General features: G+C 57.8%; 1 protein-coding gene across 2 annotated transcripts; it reads right to left on the bottom strand.

The window, feature by feature from the left end:
- Positions 1-8: 8 nt before the first annotated feature.
- On the bottom strand, positions 9-18,396 carry ADGRE5 (adhesion G protein-coupled receptor E5). Of its 2 annotated transcripts, XM_081284314.1 has the most exons (22): positions 18,210-18,396; positions 17,954-18,132; positions 14,842-14,895; positions 14,549-14,668; positions 13,877-14,032; positions 11,510-11,641; positions 10,121-10,252; positions 9,447-9,593; positions 8,883-9,029; positions 8,706-8,752; positions 8,518-8,595; positions 6,449-6,626; positions 6,259-6,372; positions 5,856-6,079; positions 3,107-3,286; positions 1,971-2,168; positions 1,461-1,687; positions 1,291-1,357; positions 1,114-1,205; positions 813-981; positions 629-727; positions 9-547 (listed from the first exon to the last, which is right to left on the bottom strand). In XM_081284314.1, the coding sequence occupies exons 2-22, from the start codon at positions 17,976-17,978 to the stop codon at positions 518-520; spliced, it is 2,616 nt and encodes an 871-aa protein (XP_081140440.1). In that variant the 5' UTR covers positions 17,979-18,132; positions 18,210-18,396; the 3' UTR covers positions 9-517. The 2 variants fall into 2 exon arrangements, with proteins under 2 accessions (XP_081140440.1, XP_081140441.1); XM_081284315.1 differs by lacking the exons at positions 9,447-9,593; positions 10,121-10,252; positions 11,510-11,641 and having other exon boundaries at positions 17,954-18,396.
- Positions 18,397-20,013: the final 1,617 nt, after the last annotated feature.

Below are 20,013 nucleotides of genomic sequence, written 5' to 3'. Positions count from 1 at the left end.
TTCTGTATCATGATATTTAATTTTTTAAAGTGTCAACACTGAGAGATTTACACAGATAAAAAGACATTACACAACATCCAACCTTCACAACAGGGAGACCCCTCTGCCCCTGCAGGTGGGCAGCCAGGCCTCTGTACCGTGAGCGTCAGCGGCAGCCAGCTTCTCTGCCTCTGACTTCAGTCTTGGCTTAATAGGCAAGCTGAACCCAGCATCCTGGCCCCTTCTGTTCTGTGGCAAAGAGCTGAGGGTAAAGGGCACCGGGGTCTGCAGTCTGTCCTCAGAACTAGCAGTATGTACTAGAGCAGGGGGTTGCAACCCTGGGCCAGTTTCTGTCCCCACAGCTTTCGTGGGGCACAGAGATGGTCAGAAGCAGGACCGCTGGCAACTCCCCCCTGTTCTGGGGTTGAGTGTGAGATGAGCTGTGGCCCGCTCTACTGCAATGGGGCCCAAGGTGGGAGGACAGCGGCAGGAGGGTAGCCTTCAGCACGTGCAGGAGTCACTGGCTTGGTCCTTGCCTTTACATACCAGACTCCGATGGCCTGAGCTCCTGGGGAGAGAGGAGCCTGTGAGGACTTGACCCCTGACCAGGTGCCTTCCCAAGTACCCTGCCTCAGGCACAGTCCCTTACCCGAGTCTGATTGTGGCTGGTGCCAGTTGTAGAAGAGGCAAACTCTGAGTACTTGCTCCCAGCAACCATGCAGGCCCACTTGCGGTACTCTTCCCTCACCTGCAAGCCCAAGGTGCCAGGTCAGGGGAGAGGCCACCCCAGGACTGAGGCATAGCTCCTCCCACAGCCTCCACTGCCGGCCCACCTTCTTGTTGAGAAGGCAGAGCAGGACGTAGAGGAAAAGTCCCTGCAGGCAGTTGAGGATGGTGAAGATGTAGGTCAGTACCGAGCTGTAGGGTTCAAAGAGGAACAAGCCAAAGACCCAGGTACAGCCCAACACAAAGAGCTGGGCAATGGCTGTGACTGTCAGCACCCTGCAGGGGAGAGAGGGACAGATACTGACCTCCATCCTGCACTCCCTTCACCCCAGCCCCTTATCTCTGCCCACAACCTGCACCTCCAGGCCCCTCAGGTCCCAGCCCCTTTGCTGATTCCAGCCATCTCACCTTGCCTTCCGTAATTTCTTCAGGTCTGGGTTGATTTCAGAAAACTTCTGAGTGAGCCTCCAGACGGTAATCACGAAGATCACAGCATTGCACTGGGTGGGGGGTACAGATTGTGGATGAGAGGGGTGAAGGTGGGGACCCTGTCACTCAGGCTTTCTGTAAAAAGGGGGCACTTACCAAAATGATTAAGGCCAGGGGTCCTACGAAGCTCCAGAAAAAGCCATGCTTTTTGCTCAACCAGCAGCTGGGAGAGAGTAGGGGACCCATCAGACCCCAGAGGGGCACGGAACTGGGGTGCTGTCACCTGGCAACCCAGCCCCCGCCTTTGCCCCATCCAGCATACTCACTAGGTCTCGCCGACGTAGCCCTCGCTGGCGGTAGCCGCCGAGATGGCCACGATGAGCAGGGGCACGCCGTAGCCGATCAGGCAGAGCCAGCGTGTGCTCAGGCCCTGGCCCTGGAACACGCGAACCACGAGGAAGTACAGCACCAGGCCCTCCAGGCTCATCCAACAGAAGGCGGCGAGGAAGCAGTAGTGCAGCAGCCCGGCCACCAGGCGGCAGCGCAGCCCCGCCTGCGGGAGCAGAGGAGGGGCCGGGCGACGTCAGCGCGGGGCGGGGCCGCGTCGGCCGAGCCCCTCCCCCGGGCCAGGGGGCGTGGCCAGGCGCTTCCGGGTCGCCTCTGACAGCGCCCTGGCGGGTGGGCCTGGGGGTGGCAAGTGCCTCCAAGGCCGGCGCCCTTTGCCAAGACCGCGGCGGCAGGCGGAGCCGCCTGGCCTGGGGGTCCCAGGGGAGGGCGGGGCTCACCGCTTCTGGGTCTCCCAACCCCACCGCAGGTGAGGGCGGGGCGGGCCTCACCTCGCCGTCTGGGGTTTCCTTTTCGATGCCCGCCAGGAAGATGGCGGAGCCCACGAACAGGCAGACGCAGAGGTGCAGGTGCACGGTGGTGCGAGAGCTCTGGATGGGCCGCACCAGCAGGAAGGTGAGGATGCACAGTAGAAGGCAGACGAGCGACAGCGACAGTCCCACCTTGGTGATCAGCTCCAGTTTCCAGTCCTAGGAGCGGGATGGGTGGGCGGAGTCCCGTCAGGACCCGAGGGCCACACTCCATCCACGGGGTAGTACTTGCTGGGCCTCTGGCTTGGACCCCAGCCCCCACTGTCTGGCTAATTTTGGGTGACTTTGGCCCAGCTACCTATGGATCCCCCCTTAGGCCACATTTAGAAAACTGTGCTACCCTGGAGTGTTCTACGTGGGGAGGTTTTTGTTTTGTTTTTTGGGAACCCAGAGGGGCTCTACTACTGAGCCACACCCCCAGCCCTTTTCATTTTTTGAGACAGGGTCTTGCTAAGTTGCTCACGGCCTTGGTTAGTTGCTGAGGCTGGCCTCGAACTTGCAACCCTCCTGCCCCAGCCTCCCGAATGGCTACGTGGGGAGTTTTTAGCAACATTTCACAACTGGTGCCAGTTGGACAGGCAGAGGGGCACTGGCTGCAGTAGGGCTGTGCCAAGCAGCACAGCTGCTGGGTCATGAAGTCCCAGAAAGGGTGACAGAGGGCGTGGCATAGGGCCACTTGACTATGCAACCACAGGGACAGGGACATATTTGAACAACCAGATGGAATGTGCCATGGAGAACCAGCTGACTGTCTTGCCTAAACTGACCTCGACACCTGTGGGCCCTTTTTTTTGGCAGCACTGGAAATTGAACCTGGGGTGCTCTACCATTCAGCTACTTCAGCCCTGTTTTTGTTTGGTGCTGGGTATTGAACCCAGAGCCACTTAACCACTGAGCCACAGCCACAGCCCCGCCCCCCACCCTTCTTTAAAATTTTGAGACAGGGTCTTACTAAGTTGTTTAGGTCCTTGGTTAGTTGCTGAGGCTGGCCTCAAGCTTGTGATCCTTTTGCCTCAGATTCCCAAGTCCCTGGGATAACAGACGTGCCCCACTGTGCCAGCACCTGTGGCCTTTTGAGGGTGTCCTCCGCCCCTTACCTGTATGTCGTAGTGGGCCATGAGGATGGCAAAGCTACTCAAGTGGTTGCATTGGCAGGTGGTGCTGTTATCCCCGCTGCCCAGCTTCCAGCAGCCGGTGGTGTCCCAGTGTCCACTCTTGTTACTGTCAATCTTCCAGAAGGCACAGATCACCTCTTTACGTTTCCCGGATATCTCCCCCTGTGGGCAGAGGGGGTGAGCAGAGAGGTTGGCCTGGTGCTCACTTGGGTCCGGGGCTTAAGCCAAGTAGTCTGCTTTTCATTGGACAAGTATTTACTAAGCACCTACTGTGTGCCACAGGCTTGGGCACATAACAATGAAAAAGGCAGACACAAGTCCCCGCACTTCCCAGAAGAAATACAAATATTAAAAAAAAAAATCAACATGTCTAGAAATTAGAGAAATGCAAATTAAAACTACACTGAGATTTCACCTCACTCCAGTCAGAATGGCAATCATCAAGAACACAAGTAACAATAAATGACGTGATGGTGAAGGAGAGGGTCAACAAATCATAGGCCTCAGAACATCCAGAGCAGTGCTCAGTGAGAAGAGGGAAGCGGGGGTCCAGTGCCAGGCCTTAACCTTCACGACAGAGCTACGGTAACAAGAATGCGTGGTGCTGGCACCGAAGCAGACATGTAGACCACGGTACCGAATCAAGACACAGAGACGGGGCTGGGGATGTGGCTCAAGCGGTAGCGCGCTCGCCTAGCATGCTTGCGGCCCGGGTTCGATCCTCAGCACCACATACCAACAAAGATGTTGTGTCCACCGAGAACTAAAAAATAAATATTAAAAATTCTCTCTCTCTCTCTCTTAAAAAAAAAAAAAAAGACACAGAGATGATCCCACACGAACACAGTTACCTCGTACCAGACAAAGTACCAAACACTTACATTGGAGAAAAGACCGCCTCTTCCACAAATGGTGCTGGGAAAACTGGAAATCCATAGGTAACAAAATGAAATCAGACCCCTGTCTCTCACCCTGCCCCAAACTCAACTCAAAGTGAGTCAAGGCATTAGGCCAGAGACCCTGCACCTACCAGAAGAAAAAGTAGGCCCAACTCTCCATCATGTCGGCCTAGAAACCGACTTCCTCAACAAGACTCCTCAAGCACAAGAAGTACAATCCGGAATCAATAAGTGGGATGGTATCCAACTAAAAAGCTTCTTCACAGCAAAGGAAACTATCAAGAATGTGAAGACAAACCCTATAGAATGGGAGAAAATCTTTACCACCTGCACCTCAGATAGAGCATTAACCTCCAGGATAAACAAAGAACTCAACACCAAAAAAAAAAAAACAAATAACCCAGTCAATACACGGGCTAAGGAACTGAACAGAAGAAATACAATGGTCAACAAATATTAAAAAAATGTTCAACATCTCTAGAAATTAGAGAAATGGAAACTAAAACAACACTGAGATTTCACCTCACTCCAGTCAGAATGGCAATCATCAAGAACACAAGTAACAATAAATGCTGGCAAGGATGTGGGGGAAAAGGTTCACTCATACATTGCTAGTGGGACTGCAAATTAGTGCAACCACTCTGGAAAGCAGTATGGAGATTCCTCAGAAAACTTGGAACCACCATTTGACCCAGTTATCCCACTCCTTGGTTTATATTCAAAGAACTTAAAATCAGCATACTACAGTGACACAGCCACATCAATGTTTACAGCAGCTCAATTCACAATAGCTCAACTATGGAACCAACCTAGGTGTCCTTCAACAGATGAACGGATAAAGAAAATGTGGTATTTATACACAATGAAATATTACTCAGCCATAAAGAAGAATGACTGTGACATTTTCTGGTAAATGGGTGAAACTGGAGACTATCATGCTAAGTGAAGTAAGCCAATCCCCCCAAAAAAAGTCTGAATATTCTCTCTGATATGTGGATACTAACACACAATAAGGATGGGGCGGGACAAGAATAGAAGTTCATTGGATTAGACAAAGAGGAATGAAGGGAAGGGAGGGGGAATGGGAATAGAAAAGACAGAATGAATGGGATGTAACTTTCCTGTGTTCATACATGAATATGTCACCAGTGAAACTCCACATCTTGAACAACCAGGAGAATGGGAAGTTATACTCCATGTATTTATAATATGTCAAAATACACTCTAGTGTCATCTACAACTAAAAAGAATAAAAAATTTTAAAAATAAATAGGATATTGGGCTGGGATTGTGGCTGAGTGGCAAAGCACTTGCCTCGAGCTTGTGAGAACTATATTCAATGCTCAACACCACAAAATAAAAACAAAAAAATAAAGACTGTGCCCAAGTATAGATACAGATTCAAAATAAATCAATAAATAGGATATTATTTTGCAGCTTAAAAATTATGTCATGATTTTAAAAAATAATGAATAAATCGTAGGCCTACTAAGTCCCCCCTCCCATGCTGGGATGAAGCCCAGGCCTTGCACGTGCTAGACAAGCACTCTACCATGAAGCCATGCCCCCAGCCCATGCGTTTTGATTTTAAATAAGGAGGTCAGGGAGGACCAATGAGAAGGTGACATTTGAGCAAAGACCAGAAACAGTTAAAGGACTGGGTTCCATAGAGGAAGTGTCCCGGGCAGGGCCTCAGCAAGAGCAAAGGTCCTGAGGTACATGTGAGAAGGAAGCAGGTGGCTGGAGGTGGGGAAACGAAGGCACTGCGGGGCACTTGATTTGGCTGTGGAGTGAGCGGCAGGACCCTCCCCTCCTCCCCCCTGTGGACTCACATCGTGGGAGAAGGCGAAGGTCACAGGGGAGGCGAGCTTCTCAGTATCGTTGTTGGTCAGAAAGACGGAGTTGACGGGCGAGAGGATCTGGATGCCCACGCCCCGGAGGGGACCTTCGTGGGCCTTCTGCAGCTCCTCTTCCTTCTCGGGGTCCAGAACCAGGGAGGCGTTGACCAGCAGCTTCCCCATGTTCGGGTTGGACAGGATGCCCACCACAGTGGTGCCTGGGGACAGACGTGCTCCATGCCTCTCCTTCCGCCCCACCTCCCGCCCAGGACACCCCAGTCCAGACCCGGCCACCCCCGGAGGCCCGGAGCCGCCGCCCACGTTCTAGACCTGCCCAGCCTCCCCCCACCCCCGTGCCACCTCCCCCCGCCCCCTGCGGCTCCTCTGGGGACCCCACCTGTGCTGGAGTTCCCGGCTCCAGTTGCGGTGGCCCAGTCTAGGTGGATGCGAGCGTGGCTCTGGCCCAAAGTGACATTTCCATTCCCTGGCTTCTGGTTCATCAGGGACAGCTCTGAGGAGAGAGGGGCGGTGACTGGGGACCTGGAGTACTGCCAGGCGGAGGCTGGAGAGGGCGGAGGAAGCCTCACCTGTGTCTGAAGGGGACCGGTAGGTGAAGGGGCCTTCAGGCAGAGACTCCGCCAGGATCCTCAGAGATTGCTCCAGGCCCAGGAGCAACTGCGTGGCCACCTGGTGCCGGACAGGCAGGGCAATGTCCTCCACGTCCCCAGGGGCTTTCAGCAGTTCGTCCATGGCCCCAATGAGGTTCTGCAGGTGACAGAGACCCCGGGTTATTGGACCCCAGGAGGCCACCTGGCCTGAAGGACCTGACCTCCCCTAGGACCAGCGGCAGGTGGAAAACGGCCAGGTGGATGGCGGGGGAAGGCCTGGGAGAGTCGAGAGGACACAGTGGACAGAAAACAAGGGATCAGTCTACTCCGGGTGGAAATCTCACAGCGGCACTCAGGTGGGGCTGTCCGCCACCGTTCGCAGGACGCTGCACACAGCGGTGGCCACCAACCACAGGTGCTGTGCGCACGGGGCGGCCGACCTGCTCCAAGGGGCGCACACCAGGTTCCGTTGGAAAAACTGAAGGTAAACGGGCTCAACTTGCTCTCATGGTCCCTGTTGAGATGGTTGGCATCCTCTGCTGAGTTAAAGGAGCTCTGGGACTGGACAAGCACTGAGCTGCAGCCCAGCCCGCCTTATTTTATTTTAAATATATTTTGATGGATCTTTATTTTATTTTTATGTGGTGCTGAGATTGAACCCAACGCTTCACACATGCTAGGCAAGTGCGCTGCCACTGAGCTACAGCCCAGCCCTATTTTATTTTTCTTTTGAGATAGGATCTTGCTAAGTTGCTGAGCCTTGCTTTGGCATTATTATTATTATTATTACCACCAGGTGTGGGAGACCAACCTTACACGTGACTGAGTCACACTCCCTGGCTGGGTGCTGAGGCGCTCAGTCGCAGAAATGTGGCAGAGCTTTCCCTACCCTTCTTGGGTCCGAGGGTCCGTGTCTGGTACATGGGTGTGTCTTGCTACAGCCCGTGGATGAAGCTATGCTCACCAGCTCCTTTGTAATATAACCCCTTGCCCTGTTTAGGATAGAATCTTCCATGGAAGTGCCTTGTATGTGTCCCCTTCTCTTACTGTGCCCTTGGGTGTGGCCTACCCAGGTGTCAGTCAACCTGCTGACAGTGGACATCATGAAGATACTCAGCCCCCTGAAACCCGACCCCTTGCCTCATTTAAATAACTTCTCCTCAATAAAAGGGGTCAGCGCTTGCTCTTGCTCTCTCTCTTCCTGCGGACCCTTAAAGTCAGAGGAGCCGTCACAGTGACCCCAAACAAAAAGGTATTTGTGTCTCTTGTGTGGTTGTTTCGTGCAGCTCAGTTAGCCCAGTTTAACTGGAGTGACCCCCTAAGCCTTTTGGTCTTGAGAACTGAAACCCGGCAACCAGGTATTGAACTCAGGGGCACTCAGCCACCAAGCCACCTCCCCAGCCCTTTTTATATTTTATTTAGAGACAAGGTCTCACTGAGTTGCTTAGGGCCTCAGTGCTGAGGCTGCCTTTGAACTTGTGATCCTCCTGCCTCAGCCTCCCAAACTACTGGGATTCCAGGTGTGCACCACTGCACTCAGCTTATTTTTACTTTTTGAAAATGTAATTACTTAAATGTTTTAAAGTGATTCACATTTCTTTCCCCTTTCTCTTTCTTCCCTTTTTTTTACATTATATTTCTATTATGTTTCTCGTGTATGACACTGTTCTCTAAGCTTTACTTCTACCAGTAGGGTTCACTGAATCCACACCATTTTCATGCTTGTGTTACAGATGAGGAAATGGGCCCGGAGAAGGGAAGTCAACCGCCTGAGGTCACACAGCAAGAAGTGGCAGTGAGGAGGAGGTTTGCATTGTTGTGGCCCAAAGCAAGGGTATTGACTGCTCCCATCTGTTGCATTAGCACCCTAGTGTGTGCGCGTGCGTACACCAGGGTGCATCTACAGGTCTGTGTGCGGGAGATGGGTGAATATGAGGGCACATGAGTGTCCTGGCCCCTGCTCGGGTCAAGGGCTGTCTCCATCCACATGGAAGCCTCCCCCAGCCTTTCCCACACCATCCTGGGGTCCCACTGGATCCTGTCCTTACCTGGATGGTGTTGGTGGCCGCAACTGGCTTGAAATCCCTGTGCAGATTGTTGACTTTTTCAAAGAAGTGGGAGAGACTCTGGGGAGGTGAGATGAGGGGTCACGGGTGGGTGGGAAGCTCAGGGCCAAGGGGTGGACAGGGTGCTGCCTCAGGGATTCCCACCTCCCTGTCCTGGCTGGGGCGCTCACCTGGCTGTGGACTCCAGGGGGCAGAGGCCAGGTGAAGAAGGGCTTGACTGCGGGGACAGGACAGTGGTTCATTAGGAGGATTGCACGTGTGCGTGCGTGGGTGTGTATGAGCACGTGCATGTGAGTGTGCACGTGTGTGGGGTGGGGGAGGTTCTGGGGTCAGGGAAGGCTGGGTACCTTTGCAGATGGTGCTGTTCCGGCCATTGACGCTCCCAGGAATCAGCTCCCAGCCTGGGCGGCAGTGGCACTGGTACGACCCCAGGGTGTTGGTGCAGATGGTGGTCTGGTGGCACTGATGCTGCCTGGAGCTGCACTCGTCCACATCTGAGGACACAAACAGAGGGGTCAGTCCCACCTCAGCCAGGACCGGTGCACTCTGCCGTCTGAGCTCCACCCCCTTCTTCCTGCCATTAGTGCCCTGCCTGGGCTGCCGTGCGGTCACCTGGAGATCCACACCCTTTTGAGGTGGGTGCCAGATCAAGGGGTGTGCGAGGCCTGTGCAGGTACAGGTTGTGAGGCTGCAGAAACTCGTCACGCAGTTAGTCACTAGCTGCAGCCTAGGACCCGGGAGCCTCCTGTTAGACCCCAGCTCCTCCCCCAGGACCCCGTCTTTCTGTCCAGCCCCTGGAGCATTAGCTGGTGCAGGCGCAGGCGCCACAGCACTGGACGTGGTCGGTTTGCCCGTGAGGGCTGCAAACCCAGTGGGACTGCGGGCCTCTGAGTGTGGCCTCTGAGCCCCACCTTCGCACACGGTGCTGTTGGGGCCGTTGGGGGATCCGGGGACCGGCTTCCAGCCAGGTCGGCAGCGGCACTGGTAGCCGCCCACTTGGTTGAGGCAGTGGGTGGATTTGTGGCACGGGTTTTGTCCAGAGGCGCATTCATTCACATCTAGGACAAAGCAGGGGGTCAGTCCCTGCCCCTGACCGGCTCCCATGCCCCGCTCACTGCACCCACTTCTCCGTCTTGTCGCAGCCCCAAACCAAGGACCTCTGCAGGTGCCTCACTGGTGACCTTCAACTTCACCTTCAGAGCACCTCAGGTGGCTTTCCTGCATGAAGGGGACAGCATGGACCCTGGTCTCCAGTTTACAGGAGGTGGATCCAGGAGGGAAACTGAGCCAGGGGGTGGAACCTCCTGACCAAAGACTCTGGTCTTCCTCTTCATGGCCACGGTGGGGGCTCCTTGTCAGAACTGAAAGCGACTCTTCTACTCTCACATGAATGATGAGGATGGGGCTTAAAGGCCCTGTGGCCACCCTGCCCTGTGGCGAGACTTCCTGGGAGGTGATTCCTCAGGTGGAGCCTGAGCCTCTGGACCTTGGGAACCTCAGGTCTTCTCCCTCTTTGGGTGCAGGACCTGCCTCTGCTGTACCCCCAGCTCCTGTCCACCCTCAGGGGTCCTCCTGGGACCTCTACCTGTGCAAAGCTTCGGGTCCTCTGGGTTGAGCTCAAAGCCAGGCAGACACTGGCAGGTGTAGCTGCCCTGAGTGTTGATGCAGGTGCTGCGGCCCTTGCAGATTCTGGGGTTCTGCTTACATTCGTCCACGTCTGCAAGAGGAAGAAGAGGGAGAGGATGCAGGCAGCCGGCAGCTTCAGGTGGCTTGTTGGGTTGGATGTGAATGTTGTGATCAGAGGGTTTGGCTCTGTCAGCCCAGGCTGGGAGTCAGCCAGGTTCCTGGCATGGAGGCATGGGGTGGACCCACTGTGTCCCCAGGTTCCTTTCCTAACCCACAAGGAGGCTCTCCATGGGGAGCATGGTCTCCAGACCCTCTATTGTCCTCCCAGTGCCCTCTGCCTCCTTGGGAAGCTCCCAGCTGGGCCAGGGTGTCATGGCCACATGTGTCCTGGCTTGAGGATTTGGAGCAGAGGCCAGATGGGTCTTCCTGGGACCCGAGTGCAGGGGAAATGCTGAGCTCCCAAGTGGGTGGGGCCTGTCTTGGCTTCCAGGGTGGCCTTTGGTCTGATTCTGCTAGCAGGGCTGCTCGATGGCTGAGTTGTCCCTGGGTCCCAGTGACCTAGCAGGACAGGTTCTCTCATCCCACTAGCTCTGAGAGCCCAGCTCCAAGGAGAGGAATCAAGATCCGCCCCTGAGCCAGGCCCACTGGGACAAGACTTAATAGCAGGGACAGGAGTGAGGACCATGCCAGAGAGCCCAGGGTTGACATCCAGCCAGGCATCCCTGGGACTGTGCAGGTGTCTTCCTGACCCCGTGAAGCATCCTTGTCCTATGGAGGCCAGCTGTGGGTGGACAGCAGCAGACAGTGGAGCCATGGGGACGGGGAAGGGTGGCAAGCATTTCTGTCATCTGTCCTTCACCTCCACTGGGACACAGACCTGTGGCCTGCTGCGTGGGAGCCAGCATCGTCTCTGTCCCCAGTGGTCAGACCCTTAGGATCTGGGTTGACCTCTTCCGGAGAGGGGTGGGCCTGGGAGTGAGTGGTTCCATGTCACCCTCTCTGTGTGTTCCAGACCGAGCGTCTTCCTCCACCCGACTCCATGTCACCCTGCTGACCCTTTCCTGACTCCCTCCTCCAGTGCCTTCAGGTGGACCAGTTAGTGGTGAGTCAGTCAGGATGGAGAGAGCAGCGCAGAGAAATGAACGAGGCTGAGCGGCGCAGGAGGGCGTGGCTGATGAGCGAGTGCCCGTGGGCGTGGTTAGGGTGTGGCCGAGGAGGGCGTGGCCGACGGGCGTGCCCGATGAGGGTGGGATTGATGGGCGTGGCTAATGAGGGCGTGGCCGAGAAAAGCGTGGAGCACAGAGGCGTCCTCTCCAGGCCCGAGTGCTGGCTGGGGACTGGGGCCTACCCTCGAGTCTCCTTCCTCCTGAATTTCCTGACTGGGTCCCTGGGTCCATCGTGGCTTGGGGGCCCGAGTGTGTTCCAGGTGTCTCTGAGCCCCTGTGGTCCCCGGAAGGGGCAGGGCTCGTCCCGGCAGCTGCTAGCAGTGGGAAGAGGACAGAGTGGCGCTGGAACGGGCTCCCGGCGGGCTCCAGGGCCAGCTGGGGCCATCTTGACCCGTCCCCCTTGCGGTTCATGCAAAACAGATGCCAGATGGGCAGCGGGGTGTCCCGAAGGTCCAGAAGTGGCCCTCTGCGGAGGGTTCTGAGTCTTGGGCGTTGGACAAGGTTGGGCGACCGACTGTCTTGCACAGCCTAAGGTGGGCCAAGGAGCCAGGGGCGGGTCCCAGGTCCCCTGCCCATCACAGGAGTGGGACGCTAGTGGACGTATCCTCTGCGCAGCACAAGCCCAAGTGCTCAGTGAGGAGCTGAACCTCAGGTGCTTCTCCAGACGACAGACTGCTTTCTCTGTCACCTGCCTTGGGGCCCATGGTGTCCCCTATATCACTTCACCCCTGTTCATCCGATTCTCTGCCCAGCCACCTGGCCCCCTGCCCCAGCCCTGCTTGTTTCTAACCCTCAGCAGCCCACCTTCTCAATATGGATGACCACCTGGGACGGAGCATGCTGGGAGGAATCCATGACCACCAGGTGCCGGTTGCTCACTGCACCAGGGTGTCCACCAAGGGGGCCGAAAAAAACTGTGTTGGTCATACCATGGCTGTGTCCACGCGGAAAGGGGGCCAGCCTTTTTCCAGTTCACACCCAGACTGTCCCTTGGCTGAGTGTCATGCATTCCTGGTACGCACATTTCTGCTCTGAGGCCCAGCTTCTCGGGCCTGTTATCCTTGGCTGTCTGTTTACCCTCAGGGCAGGAGGGTCAGGGCTGGGATCTGGGCTGTGGGCTCTTGTCATTCTGCAGACAGGGAAGGGGCTGCTGCCCTTCCTCAGGGTCCTCTTAGACCCCCAGCTCAGCCTCAGCTCATCATCCGGGTGCTAGCTCCCTCCTCTCCCTGTCCTGGGGTACTCTGCAGTAACCCCCTCTCTGGGAGGCTGCACACGCCCACTACTGGCTCCCCCCTGCCCTGCCAATGCCTGAAGCCCCTCCTCTGCCCAACCTATGGGAAGGGCACAGCCTGACCAAATTGCCCACCACCCCAGGAGCTGGGTCAGGAGAGGGTGCACCGACCCCAGTACTCAGAACACAGTCTGCTGAGGAAGTGCTCAGTGGTGGAGGCTGCGTGAGACCTCGCTTCCAGCCTAGCACGCAGAATACAATTTTTTGTTTGTTTTGTTTTTTGTACTGGAGATTCAACCCCAGGGCACTTCGCCACTAGGCGACAGATCCCCAGCCTTTTTGTTTTTTGTTTTGAGACAGGATCTCATTAAGTTGCTGAGGCTAGCCTTGAACTCTCTATCCTCTTGTCTCAGCCTCCTGGTGCGCTGGGATCACAGGCGTGGGCCTCCATGCCCAGTTTAAAAAAAAAAAAATTGAGTCCGAAAGCCATCACTACTGTGGCACTTTCTGGGAACCAGGACCTGCCCAGTGCTTTTGGATCTCATTTCCCCTCCTTATGACTCCCTGCCTCACCCCGTACTGGGGACTGACCCAGGGACTCACACCTGCTAGGCAAACACGATACCACTGAGCGACGCCCCAGTCCACGACTCCCCTTCTACAGATGGGCAAACCGAGGCACAGAGAGGTGAGGTGACTTGTCTGAAGTCACACAGTGAACCAAGAGCAAAGCTACCTCTGGTTTTGGTTTTGATTTTCTGCAGTGCTGGGGAAGGAGCCCAGGGCCCTGCTCATGCCAGGCAAGGGCTGTACCCCGGGGCCGCACCCCAGCCTCTACCTTTGTTTGTAGCTTTAGAAGATCGGGGCTCCTTCCTGTGGGTTATTCTTTTTTTCTCTCTCCCCAACTTTTTCCCCACCTGGGATGGGGTCTCTCTGTTTCCCAGGCTGTCCTCGGACTCCTGGGCTCTAGTGATCCTCCTGCCTCAGCCTCCCAAGTAGCTGAGACCACAGGCACAGGCCACTGTGCCTGGATTTTTTTTTTCTTTTTTTAAACACAATGATGTCATCACATCTCTCATGTCCACAGGGTTTCCTGATAAGCACCCTGGCCATCGTCACGGGAAGAGCTATCAGGATGGGGCCAAGCAGCTGGTCCCAGAGTGCCCTGACCCTCCCGCACCTCTTGTGCTCGTGACGGGTGCACGCACAGCTGCCCCATCTCACAGTCCAGGCGCTGAGGCTATAACTGGGCGCTGTCCCCAGATCAGCTCTGTTGCCCTGAACTGCATGTGGGGTGGGGGTGAGGGGTGGGCCTTACCTTGACATGTGTTCTCACTCTCATTAGTGAAGTTTGTTCCCCCAGAACGGAGCTCATAGCCTGGGCTGCACATGCAGTAGTAGCTCCCCTCCACATTCTGGCAGTCAGCAAGTTTTCCACAGGACACTTTCATGGGTGGCACACATTCATTGATGTCTGCAACATAATAGGACCAAGGGTCACCTCCCATAGATGTGTGGTCTTACAGACCAGAGACTCCTGTCTCCTTCCTAAACCTCCAGCATGGGGTCTGACGTTGAGTTAGTGTCTTCTGGACAGAATCCTGAGCTGTACTGCTGAGGCTGTGCTGTAGCTGGAGCAAGCCCTTCCTAAAGGCCACACAGTCTGCTCTGTTCATCTCAGTCCTCTGGCTGACACTCCCAGTTTGGACACAGGGGACAATGCCAAGGTAGTGTGTGGGCTACAAGCTCAGTGTCACCTTCCCCAGACTTAACAACGGGCTGAGACCAAGTCCTGGGGCCCAGGTCCTCTCTGTGCAGAAAGCCATGTAATTCCCTGGTCTCTCTGCCATCTTACTCTTTCATTTCTCTTTTCTGTCTTTGATGATGGCCTTGAGGTCAAAGGCTCAGCCCTTGACCCTTACCCATGACCCCACTGGCACTGGGCACCTGCAGTCTCTGATGTGCCCTGCCCCTCCCCCATCCTCTTTACCATCACAGATCTCCAGGGGGTCAGTGAAGATCTCTGTAGATGAAGAGGCAAACCCTGGCTTGCAGCGACAGGCAGTGGCGTTGACACATTCCGAGTTGAGAGGGCACCGGGGGTTACAGGCTGTGGGGGCACAGACTGGTCAGAGGCTGGGAGGGGGCAATGTGGTCCCCAGAGGAGGTCCCAGGAGGTGGGGAGGTGCCCTGAGCCTCCCTGCTCAGGCCTCTCCTCCCTGGGCTGGGGTGCAGGGCCCCTCCCAGGCTCTGGCTGTGGACATGCTGCTCCCCCACACTCACCCTGAGAGCCCTGGGCTCCGGCTCTGGAGAGACTCAGCAGGACACACAGCAGCCCTGTGACACAGAGAGGGCAGGTCAGTGGGCCCATCAGGCAGAGGAGGCCGGAGGTGATGCACTGGATGGCGGGGGCTGAGGACCCTCCTGGGTTCGGACCTGGTCCCCTCCTCAGAGGGACCCAGGTGGCGCCTCCCAGAGAGTCTGGGGATGGGAAGGGGGCTGAGCCTGGCAAGCTCTGGGCTCCAGCCGGGGCTCTCCTGGCCTGTGGGTGGGGGACTGGAGCCTGGTGGCCCTGGTTCAGACCCTGGAGCACAGGCAGGCTGCCTCACTGCCCGCCTCAGTTTCCCTTTCTGTGGAGTGGGGACAAGATGACACCCACGTCCTAGGGTCACGTGGGAACAAACCCCAGTGTGTCAGGGTGTTTACCACCATCGCTGACCTTTAGGTAGGAAGGGAGGGTCAGGGCCAGCTGGTCTCTCAGGTCCCCTGCCTGGTCTCCCTGGTCCCCACCCTGACTTTCAGAGGATCCAGCCTTGGGGACACAGGTGCACACCCACCACACCCACCTGCTGGCTCCAGCTGTACCTGGAGCATCTGAGAGTCCCATCTGATGCCACAGTCATCAGCCCAAGGCCCATCCTGGGACCCCGTGGTGACATTTCACCTCCCACCCCCCACACAGAAAAGATGCCATGGGCACGAGCTGGGCTCCAGCTGGAGGGGCCCCCTCCTCTGTTCCTGCCACTCAGGGGCATGTCCTGGGGGACCCTCCTCAAGCCACCGGGGGCCTCCTTGCCCTTCTCCAGAGAGCGACAGGCAAGGAGACAGGGAGAGCGAGAGGAGATGGGCGACAGGTGAAGAGATGGAGAAAGGAGACAGGTGGGGGCTGGGTGCGCACCTGGAATCCCAGGGACTCGGGAGGCTGAAGCAGGAGGATGGCGAGCTCAAGGCCAGCCTCAGCAACTTAGTCTCAAAATGAAAAGTGAAAAGGACTGGGGTGTGGCTCAGGGGTGGAGCACCCCTGGGTTCAGCCCCTGGTACCTCCCCCCAAAAAGGACAGATGAAGAGAGATTAGAGAGAGAAAAAGAGGGGGGCCAGGGGATAGAGGACAGAAGAGAGGACAGGGACACGGGAAAGAAGCCACAGGTGGAAAGAGAAGGAAGGTGGGGGACAGAAAGTACAGGCCACAGAAGTGACAGGGAAGACGGTAGAACCTGCAGAAGGCAAGGGGCGGAGGAGACGGGCTGGAAGGCACAGGCAGGGACAGACAGACAGACAGGGGGTGGATGGAGCAGGAGGGCGGAGGCGTCTCCACAGCAGCAGGTGCTGAGGGGACAGACAGCTGGGGCCACCGAGAAGCAGTGAGGACCCCAGTAGTCCAGGGATCCCCCCAAGGGGGTGCCTGGTGGAGGTACGGGGACCAGGAGGCCGTGTGAGTCACTTCCTGGGGAACAAATGACTCACGCGTTGCCTCAGTTCAACCCTGGAAGGGGCTCCCGGGGGCAATCTGGGGTTGGTCACCGTGAGCATCACTTGGGGGGCTGTAGGGGACCCCCACTAGAGGATGCCCTGACCGCTCAGTCTGTGCCTACCCTGGGGGCCCCTCAGGCTGGTGGCGGGCAGAGAGCCCCACCCCCCGTTGGGGGACACCGATGTGGGAGCGCCCTGGCCCAGCCCCCGGCCCTCCGTGCTGGGATGCCCCTCTGTCCCTCTCCGCCCTCCTTGGCACCAGGGCTTGGCTAGTTCCCCTGGGCAGGGACCCACTTCCTCTTCTCAGGACAGACCACACAGTGACCTCCCTTCCCTGCATGGTACCAGGGTGGGTGGTCCCCAGCTCCCCAAACCCCACATCACTCCTTTGTCTCAAGGTCCTCCTAGGAGGCAGGGGCTGCGTCTGTGTCCATTCTACACTCGGGGAAACTGAGGCTCAAGGCCAGAACAAGATCGGGAAGAATCCAGGAAACCAAGAAGGCTGGGAAGGGTGGCTTTGAGGGGCAGCTCCCTCCCTCACTCCCTGCCCCTCCTGGGCCGGGCTCTCCCCACCACCGTCCTGAAGCTGCTGGGCCATCTGGGGCCTTGGACGGTGACCAAACAGGAGCCGGGAGAGAAGCTGCTGGTCACTGCTCCCGGCCCATCTGGTTCTCATTCCCTGGCCGGCAGAGCCGGGAGCAAGAAGAGTCCCGCCTGGGACCCTGCGTGGGGGTGGGGTGCCCTCCGCCTCCTGCTGAGGACCCAGGATTCCGGGGCCTGGAGTGGCTCAGCTCAGGGGCTCAGAGAAGTCAACCCCAGCATCCCGCAGGCGTCCCACAGACTGAGGTCCCTAAACAGTTCCTGGTGAACTTGCCGGAGCCTCCAGACCCAGCCTGTCCCTCCCCCTAACGGGACAGAGAAGCTCTGGGCTCTGTGACTGGGCTCTGTAATGCAGCCAGGCCAGCCGGGCAGCTGTCCCCCACCCAGTGTGCCCGGGCGCGCTCCCGAGCCCAGGGGGCGCTGGGCTGCCACCAGCCACCAGCGGCTGACAACAGGAGAGTCCCTGTGGTCTGGGCAGCCCCATCTGCACCCCAAATGCCATTTCTTCACTCTTTGTTGCCCCGTTGCCTGGGTAACCGCTGCCCTGATGACCGTTAGAGCCACCCTGGGTGGGGCGGGAAGGGAGGCCCCAGTTCAAGTTCAAGCCCACAGCCCCCCAAACCCTGAGGGCGCCGAATCCCAGCCAGTTCCTCCAGGACCAAGAGAGGTCTCTGGGGCTGCCCCTGCCACTGAGACAGCAGGGGACACCATCCTGGGGACACCCAGGAGCTGGAGAGGTCCAGGCCACCAGCTCTCCCGCAACCGCCCCCCCCCCCTGCTTTGTAAGGAGAGCAAGTGCCCGCGGGCGCCAGCACTTGTTGTTGCCACCTTTCTTCCCTGGTGCTTTGGGGTCCCCTCTTAGGGTGCAGCCTGAACACCTCTGGGCAGGGCACAGGCAGCTCCCCACGGTCTCTGTCCCCATGTGCCCAGCGGTGCACGCTTCCTTCCTGGATGGGGAGCTGCCAGTGGTGCCTCCCATTTCTCAGCAGCCGCCTGGGGTCCCGCCAAGGTCCCCGCCCCTCCCCGCAGGGCCCAGAGCTCTTACCTGGAAGGCGCAGGGGGCCCCCCATGGTCCAGCTGGGGCGGGGTGGCCGCGCAGGGCGTGGGACTGGGCCGCTGTGTCCTGGGCGGGCAGCTGTGTGGCCGGTCGGGAGGCAGGCCCTTTATGAAGAGGGGCGGTGGGGACAGCGCTGGCCAGGGCCCTCCCCGGAACTGGCGGGGCAGCTGGAAGCCAACAGGAAAGTGCTATGAACACACGCGCACACACGCACACACGTGCACGGGGACCTGCTCCAGGCAACCTGCTTTCAGTTCTCTGCCGCCACCGACGCTCCGGGGCCCTGAGGGCTCCAGTGGCTGCCTCCGAGAGGCCAGGGGAGGCCAGGCAGGGGAGGCTCCTTGGCCGCCTGGCTCCGTCCCCAGGCGGTAGGGCGGGCCTGGGGGGCCAAGCTGGTTACCGGCCAGGACAGAAATAGCCCCGGGCTCCCTCATCAGGGCCGCTCAGGTCTGAGTTGTCACCCTTTGTAGCTGGGCTGTGGCGCCTTCCTGTCCCTCTCTCCAGATGTCCAGATGGGGAGCAGACACAGGAGGCCAGCGTCCACCCAGGAGCCTGTGAAAGGCAGAGGGCCCCTCAAGGGTGCCAGGCAGGCGCTGAGGAGAGGAGTTTGGGGGGCTGGGGTGCGGCTCAGTGGTAGAGTTCATGCTTAGCAGGAGCCAAGTCCTGGGTGGGAGCCGAGCTCAGCCCAAAGAGAAAGGGTGAGAAACTTCCAGACCCAGGGCGGCCATGTTCCTGGGCTTCCGGGGCCGGTCCAGGGGCTCGTGGGCGCCACATCACCAACAGGGAATCGCATGATGGAAAGTTCCCTGAGTAGACCCTGCAACCCCCTCGACTCCACCCCTCTCCATCCGTCCAGTGATTTTTGGAAGCACAAACGCGAAGCAGTGAGTCTACACCTGGCCTGGTCCTCAATGATTCCTCAAAACACCAGCAGGCCTGCTGAGCCAGCTTCCCACTCACAGAGGGACAGACCAAGGCACAGGCACCCACACCGCTCATGAGGGGCCCGGCCAAGAGCGGTACAGCCAGCCCAGACCCCAGTCTCTACAAGGAGCCCAAGGCCACCGAGTAAGTCCTGGCAAGTGACCCTGAGGCTCAGCAGGCACAGTATCCAAACCTGGCTTTGTGTCCCCTGAATGCACATTTCTTTGGGCCTGGGGTGGTAGCTCAGGGACAATGCACTCGCCCGGCAGGCAGGAGGCCCTGGGATGGATCCCAGCCCCACAAATAAGTAAATCGGACTTTCCGCTGGGCTGGGTGTGGTGTGCGCATCTGCAATCCCAGCGGCTTGGGAGGCCAAGGTAGGAGGATTGCAAATTCAAAGCCAGCCTCTGCAACTCAGTGAGACCCTCCGTAAGGAAGGGAGAATTTGTTTCAAACATTTTAAAATTAAAAAGGCTGGAGATGTAGCATCCCTGGTTCAATCCCCAGTGTGTGTGTGTGTGTGTGTGTGTGTGTGTGCATGTGTGTGTGCTGGGAAGGGGACCCAGGGCCTCCAGCAGTATCCCCAGTCTCCTTTTCACATGAAAGGATCCAGGGTGCAAAAGAAAATTAACAGTACAGAGTAGTTCCAGGAGGCAGGAACGTGGCTTTGGGTGGTTAAGTCACCAGTGGCCTGTACAGATCTGTGGGTGGCGGACACTTGCCTGACCTGTGGAGGCCCGGGTGCCTTCCCCACCAAACCAGGAGGCAACCGAGCCGGAGTCAGAGACCCTGAGGGGTGCAGTCCCAGGCTGCTGCCCGGGAGCCGAGGGGTTTGGGAAGAGGAGTGGACAGCAGGGGAGGCCATGAGGACAGGGGCCAGCTCCCGTCCAGAGTGGATTTTTGGCTTTTTCCCTGGAAAGCTGGAAAGCCCGGCTGAGGGCTCCGCCCTGCAGACAGCAGGTCAGACAGCTGGTGTCTGGAGAAGCCATCGGGGAGGCCGGAGGGGCTGCCCGCTGCCCAGGCGGAGTCCCCACCCTTCTCTGGTGACCGTTATCCCCTTGCCTGCTCCCCCAGGGATGGTCCTGGGCCCCTGGAGGAGGTCTGGCCTCCCTGGACTCAGGATT

Source organism: Spermophilus citellus (genome assembly GCF_964194105.1).
Source record: "Spermophilus citellus genome assembly, chromosome: 3".
In the NCBI taxonomy this organism is placed as follows: Eukaryota; Metazoa; Chordata; class Mammalia; order Rodentia; family Sciuridae; genus Spermophilus; species Spermophilus citellus.
Note: the sequence above shows the minus strand (reverse complement) of the source record. Positions and strands in the feature narration are given on the sequence as shown.